At 45.3% G+C, this 7,429-nt stretch overlaps 1 protein-coding gene across 5 annotated transcripts in view; it reads left to right on the top strand.

Annotated features, from left to right (window-relative positions):
* Positions 1 to 6,659: 6,659 nt before the first annotated feature.
* The window catches only part of bcam (basal cell adhesion molecule (Lutheran blood group)), a 46,113-nt gene continuing 45,343 nt past the window's right edge, over positions 6,660 to 7,429 (top strand). For 2 of the 5 annotated variants that reach the window (XM_042107095.1, XM_042107096.1), the window contains exon 1: positions 6,662 to 6,970. In XM_042107095.1, the coding sequence (XP_041963029.1) occupies positions 6,904 to 6,970 (67 nt within the window). In that variant the 5' untranslated portion in view covers positions 6,662 to 6,903. Of the gene's footprint in view, positions 6,971 to 7,429 lie in introns of all 5 variants that reach the window. The other 3 variants (XM_042107098.1, XM_042107094.1, XM_042107097.1) reach the window with 3 other exon arrangements.

Here is a 7,429-nt window from a genome sequence, read left to right as displayed (position 1 = left end):
ACAACACCCAGCAATCCCAAACTAGCACCACTGTGACCAATGTACATATGTTTACAACAGTTTGTGGATATTACCCTGACTGAGATATTCTTCTGTTAAAATCGAAATTAAAGTAATGTTTCCAAGTTAAGTTTGCACGACAGCAATAATGTGCACTCATGTTACATGGATATTATTTTTAAGTTAAGTTAAAGTTATAACTTAAGTTTAAGTTATTCTGCTTTTATCATATAGTACATTTCTATATGTAAAATCATAACAGGCTGCTCTGTTCTTTTGTGTTGTCGTTAAGCCCGTGTTTGGATAAGCCTAGTGCGTATGGCCGGTGCGCACATTTTATTTTATCCCGACCCCCACATCCAGGGATAGTGGGGGTCGGGAGTCTCTGGCACGGTTATTTTGGGGGTCGCGGGTTGAAAAGTTTGGGAACCCCTGCTATAGGCTACTGTAGTGTTTTTCAACCTTTTTTGTGCCACGGCACACTTTTGACACTTAAAATGTCCCACGGCACACTAACATCCTGTGTGAAGAAAAAATAAACATACCATAGCCTAAAATTTCAAATAATACACAGATATGGCCTTATTATGGCTTCTATGCAAGACTGACCTGCTCAATAAAACAAGCGCCATCTGTGTCATTTGTAGGTGACTATATCTAATTTAATTGTTGTTATGAACTGGATATGTGATGATTCTGTGAATACTGGATATGGGGCCCCCGTTGTACAATGCCTGCATACCACAAATAGTGCAATCATACAATCAATAAGAGCATGTGGTTATAAATTCTTTGATGCAACAGTTGCTTTTCTGGACCAGTGAGTGACATTTGGGTAATTTTCGGCGGCACATCTGATGATCTCTTACGGCACACTAGTGTGCCCCGGCACAGTGGTTGAAAAACACTGGGCTACTGTATGCATTCACATCACATGCACTTGCTATTCATGAAGCAAATCCAAACAGTAGGCACAACTTAGACACAATTTATATTCATCTTGAGAAGGTGACAAATATGAAGAGGTTGATATTGCAATTTAGTTCGTAGGCCTTAAAACCTGACCCCTCATAGTAGTCTACATTTACAGCTCACAGGCTTGTGCACATGATGCCTCCTAACTACCTTCAACTAGTGTTATTGAAATTGAAGTCTGCGGTTTGGCAAAAGGCAATTAATATTTCAGTTTAACATTGAATTAAATTACACCTCTCTTCTCAAAATATTGTAGGCCCTCACCTCTCTTCATAACATTGTAGGCCCTCACCTCTCTTCATAACATTGTAGGCCCTAACTCTTGAATGGCTCAATGCCGGTATATGTTTTTACACTCTGCCAGTAGGCTACATCATGATTTGTATGAGTGCACACACTAAATGGAGAGCTAGGATTAGTTTGCATTGCAAGTGCAGACTACACCTCATAGGCGACTTTTTATTTATCAGCACAATACTAGTAGGGTATGCTTTCACTATAAGTTGTTCATCCACCCTTCAGTATTACTTGTTACTCCTCCAGAGTGTGCTGCGTAGTGTTTGTAGTCCTTTGATTTTACTGTTGGGGGCAAGTGATTGGCAGCCCTTGTCCCAATGTTTGTTTATTGTGTGTGTATGTCTACATTGTGCTTGTCACCAACCAAAGTGACCTGTTTCCCTCTCTCTCTCTCTCGCTCTCTCTCTCTCTCTCTCTCTCTCTCTGCGCAGGCAGGACAGGAGCTGTTGGGTCAAAGCGGGTGGCAGGCTGATCTCCAGGTGGTGGTGTCCTTTTAGTTGCTGTGCATCATGTGTCTTGTGTGTTTTCACATTTGGTGTGCTGTGCCCAGACTCTTCCCCTTTCTGTCAGCCTCTTGCTGCCGTGGTAAGCCCACAGCCCTGCTCCTTGTCTAGGTTATGGTAACTCTAGGCCTATAGGGCCTTGTGCAATATCTGAGTGCGGCTGGTCCCTGTGTGTACCATGAGAAATGTGTCCTGTGGTTGGATGTCTGTTTGTTTGTTGAAGTGCAGTCCATGTAGTGTATGTGTTATGTGTCAATAAATGATAATTATTATCTTTGTAGAACCATGTCTCCAGTCTCAAGTGTTAGGAACCTGTGTGCCCAATGGGGTCTAAACTGACCAAAAGGTTTCTAAATTAGTTCCTGGGAAGCCTAACCCTCGCAGGTGGCGTAGTCGACTATTTACATACAAACATCTACCTCTGCCCTGCTACATTTGGCGTAGTCGGCAGGATTACACTGTTAAAGACTGAGACGTGGTTTCTATTTCCTTGTGGTGTTTCTTGTGTTTTGTGTGCAGCAGTGGAGACAAGGCGGCAGCCTGGGTTTGAGGGACCCTAACCCGCTCCTAACGTCGGGGCTTCCCTTTTGCGACGCTCTTAGAGCTGCTTGCCCACTGGGTGTTGCAGTAGTCTGGAGACTTAATGCCACTGCGTAGAGCAGGTGATGTGACTTCAGGAAACGGCTGCTCCTCAAGCCAGCCCATGCAGAGCTATCCCAGCTTTTGCGTCAACTTTTAATGACCTGTCTCCTATAGTCAACACCGCTGTCACTGAGCGGTTGGGGGCTGAGACAAAGACTGTCTTGCAGACATTAGCTTGGACGGTCATCTTGGTTCTCACTCATGTTGTGTGGCTTTCCCTTTCCTCTCACCAGCCGGGAAACTAGAGCCCCTTTGGGCTGCCACACCATGGCTAAGATGTGTGCTTACTGGTACTGTAGTGAGACAAATACCTTTCACACTGCAAAAAATGAAATCTAACCAAGTGTTATTAATCTTAAAATAAGATCAAAAAATCTATTTAGTATTGTTTTTAGTATGAAAAGACTTACCTAGTGCTCTCTCGAAAGGTCATTTTGACTTAATTTAAGAAGACTTTGACTTATTTTAAGGAGTCTTATCAAGACAAATTTACTTAACGCACTGGCAGACAAATTTGCTTGTTTTTAGAACAAATTTGCTTAACGCACTGGCAGAAAAATTTGCTTGTTTTCAGGATGAGATGTCTTAAAATAAGTCAAACTTTTCTTAAATTAAGTCAAATGATTTCACGAGAAAGCGCTAGGTAAGTCTCTATATACTGAAAACAAAACAAACTAGTTATTTTTATCTTGATATAAGACTAATAATCTTGGTTAGATTTTATTAGATAAGCAGTTTTTTGCAGTGCAGTAGACTGAGTGGGGGTGTCTCTGTACTTCTTGGATGCTGGCTCCATAGTGTCCATGGAAATTAAGTTTGCTCTTCTAGCTGTTCGGGGTCTTACTTGCTCTCATTCCCGTCAAGGGCCACAGCAAATGGTGTCAAGCCCCCACATCCATTGTTTAACTGGATGTGGTGCTGTGTGATGAGGCGATATCCCGTCAAGGGACCCGACTAGTTAGAAACCCCTTTTGGGTGTTCTGTTTTCTCTCCCTGGTAATGAGGGGATGAGAATGGTTATGTGGGATTCTGGCCCCATGGTACCCATGGTAGCATTTTCTGTTTATATTTGCCCTCTGTTACAGGTTTCAGTTCAGGTTGAGACTAGCAGCAGTGCCACCGGTCCCCCTCTCAGAGTCTGGGAGCTCCTGCTGGCACCGCCAGGATGCAATGCCCGCCGGCACTGCCCAATTCTAGTGTTGTAGCGTAATTCGTTCAGGCTGCAGAGTCTGAGCCACTGACCATACCTGTAGATTTCCCCTGGTCCTGTCTCTGTTGCAGAGCCTGGCCTATTGACCACTCTGCTAGTTTCCCCTGGTCTTGGTCTGGCCTACTGACTAGGCTGTTGGCCACCTACTTTGTCCTGTCCCAAGCATTGGAGCCATGGCTGGTGTCTCTGCCGTAAAGGTAGGAATGACCAACTGTGTTTGTTGTTGGTCCATCGTCGGGGGGACGATGCAAAAGTTGGGGGTAGATTGTAGCAGGATAGGTCTCCGCCCCTTTTTTTTTTTCGTCTTAATTGTTGATTAGCTGAAGACCATCTTGCTAATTACCAGGTGGCACCTGCCACCTTATATCAAGGCAACTGACTGCATGTCTCTCAATTCTCCACCTGTTGTGGAGAACCTCCTTTGTGGCGTGGGAGCAGCAGGCTCCCAGAACTTGTGGTTGACCATCTTCAAGCTTGCTGCTCCCACGCCACCTGATGCTGTCGCCTTGGTTCCTGCTGCTGGTTTTATAGTACTGTTGTGTCTTATACTTGTACTGTGTTCCTACTCCTCCAGAGTGTGTTGTGTAGTGTTTGTAGTCTATGTCTACATTGTGTCACCAACCAAAACCAAAGTGACCTGTTTCTCTCTCTCTCTCTCTCTCTCTCTCTCTCTCTCTCTCTCTCTCTCTCTCTCTGCGCAGGACAGGAGCTGTTGGGCCAAAGCGGGTGGCAGGCTGATCTCCAGGTGGTGTCCTTTTAGTTGCTGTGCATCATGTGTCTTGTGTGTTTTCACATTTGGTGTGCTGTGCCCAGACTCTTCCCCTTTCTGTCAGCCTCTTGCTGCCGTGGTAAGCCCACAGCCCTGCTCCTTGTCTAGGTTATGGTAACTCTAGGCCTATAGGGCCTTGTGCAATATCTGAGTGCGGCTGGTCCCTGTGTGTACCATGTGAATTGTGTCCTGTGGTTGGATGTCTGTTTGTTGAAGTGCAGTCCATGTAGTGTGTGTGTTATGTGTCAATAAATGATAATTATTATCTTTGTAGAACCATGTCTCCAGTCTCAAGTGTTAGGAACCTGTGTGCCCAATGGGGTCTAAACTGACCAAAAGGTTTCTAAATTAGCTCCTGGGAGGGCCTAACCCTCGCAGGCGGCGTAGTCGACTATTTACATACGAACATCTACCTCCGCCCTGCTACACCTGCAAGATTAATGTTTACCAAGCATGCCAAAGCTTTTCATCTCTTGAAACTCCTTATGTTTGTATGTTATTATTGAGAGTTTCATTTGACTAATATTTTGTGAAGTCGCAGTTGCATGCCGTTGCTCAGGGTGATAAGGAGCCCCCCCCCCATAAGCAGCGCTCAGATTACTGAGCATTTTGTCACAAAAATGTTGATATGTATCCTCCTTGCATATGTTAAGTGGGTATACTAAAACCACATAGACTACACCACTGGTTCAGTGCTTGAGGACATAGTAGCGGCCTTCAGGTGTTGTATGTATGTATGTATGTATATATACTTTTTTGATCCCGTGAGGGAAATTTGGTCTCTGCATTTAACCCAATCGGTGAATTAGTGAAACACAAACAGCACACAGTGTACACACAGTGAGGTGAAGCACACACTAATCCCGGCGCAGTGAGCTGCCTGCTACAACGGCGGCGCTCGGGGAGCAGTGAGGGATTAGGTGCCTTGCTCTTGCACTTGCACTTGCACTTGCACTTCAGCTGCGGCCCAACCGGCTCGGGGCTCGAACCGGCAACCCTCCGGTTACAAGTCCAGAGTGCTAACCAGTGGGCCACGGCTGCCCAATGTGGACAGTTCTATGTGGCTGTTCTATGTGGAAGTGTAGATTCCTGACCACCACCAAGCACACACACTAGGCACCAGGTTACGTCATCAGTATGGGAAGACTCTATTACTACACGTTGACCTTATACGTCGTTGTGTGTCTAATGTTTCAGATCTATCCAATCCATTCGATGCAGGCCTGTGCCCGCATGCGGTCATACTCCGGGAATAGTGGGGAGCGCCGCATGGGGAACGGCTCGCCCAGCTGTGCATCACGCTTCGGCCATAATGCCTCTGGCAAGGCAGGCTCTTCCTCGCAAAGGAGCACAGAGGGCTGCTTCAGAAAGCCGTGTCCTCCCCTCCCCTCTGATCCCTGCTGACTGATTTCTCTCTCTCTCTCTCTCTCTCTCCCTGTGTGTGTGTATGTGTGTGTGTACGCCTCTCTTTCTCTCTCTCTCTCTCTCGCCTACATGTTGCTCCTTCTTAAAAAAAAGTCCCTCGCTGGCTCAGCGTCTGTTTGACCATAGAAAAAAAAAAAATCTGACAGCTGTTTTGCTCCAGCTATCTCAGGAATGGGTCTTTTGAGAGAGCAACTGGTCCCAGGGACACCATTAGTGACTGACGGTCCATCCAGACGGCACTGCTGCAGTACTGTGAACCAGCCAAAGGGGGCAGGGGCAGGCTGCACTGGGCTGTCACAAGGCATGGTGACAAGGGAACTCCTCTGTCCTCCTTGCTCTGAAGATTTGTACAAGCAAATGTAACTTATCACATCATTCAGAGGGATAAAGCCTGTGGGTTCAATCATTATTTTTCTGATCAGTAGCCTATCAGATGAAATCAGATGAGTAATAGTTAGGCTATACACGTGTAAGCCTATAGGCATCAGGTAATTTTTATTTTAGTCACAAAAATAGCTTACAGAAATATAAATCATCAAATCAAATAGAAAGATAAAATCATTGTCTGTGCACCTTGCTGTAGCCTACTTATTATAGCATATTTTGTGTTGCAACACATATTTTACACACGCTGTAACACCTTAGCTTGACTAACTAACTGGATGAATACAAATGAATAACATATTATTTTGCTTTGTTAACAACGGAAGCTTTGGTCTTTTCCAATATTTTTTAAGTCCTCCGGCTAGTCCAGGACATATGAGATTAGTCAAGCAACGCTTCCCAAGCAACTAGAGGGAAGAGGGGAGGGGGGGGTCACCTTTTGTGCAAATATATCAACCAAGACACTGCCACCCGCATCAGATTTCTCGCTGAGAGACTGGGAGAGAGAGAGAGAGAGAGAGAGCGAGAGCGAGAGAGAGGGTGAATGTTTCAGTGAGTGAGACAGAAAGAAGAGACAGAGGGTGAGGAAGACTCCACCGGGCTTTGTGCAACTGAAACGTCGTGTTCATTAGAACTGAAGAAAGAGCTGTAAACAGCGTTGCTGGAAAGCGTGAGAAATCTGCAAAGTTAGAAGAACTATGGACGGGACGTTTATGTCGGGACGCACTTCTTTGCTGTGCACCTTGCTGCTACTGGGACTGCAAGGTAAGTTGTTTTTTTACCTTCCGAACCCGTTTTTCAAAGAAACTTCTGACTGTTCATTCGCTCTGTATTGCCCACCTCAGCCATCTCTGACGGGCATGGGGATTATGTTTGTGACTTCGTGCTTTCTTTTCGGACATGTTTTTTGAGGTCACGCCGAGCCGAAATGAATGACTTTTTGTAGTTTTTCTATAATTAGGTTTGGACAGTATTACTTTCTGAGCGCATGTTCAGTTGAATTTTGAAGTAGCAACCACTACCCAGTCGCTGTAGTTATTAACTGTAGTAGATTAAAAAAAATAACAGGTGTCAAGTAGCCTACCCTACGTTACAGCAGTAGATATTACGGGGCTTGCTCGGGCGTTCATGTAGTCTAACGAAGAGAGGACGCAACAAAAACGATTCAGCCCCAAAGTTGTTCTGCTGTGCCGCGGAACCACTGTGGTGCATTGTTCTCCGAAA

Source organism: Alosa sapidissima, chromosome 10 (genome assembly GCF_018492685.1).
Source record: "Alosa sapidissima isolate fAloSap1 chromosome 10, fAloSap1.pri, whole genome shotgun sequence".
Taxonomy (NCBI): domain Eukaryota; kingdom Metazoa; phylum Chordata; class Actinopteri; order Clupeiformes; family Clupeidae; genus Alosa; species Alosa sapidissima.
Note: the sequence above shows the minus strand (reverse complement) of the source record. Positions and strands in the feature narration are given on the sequence as shown.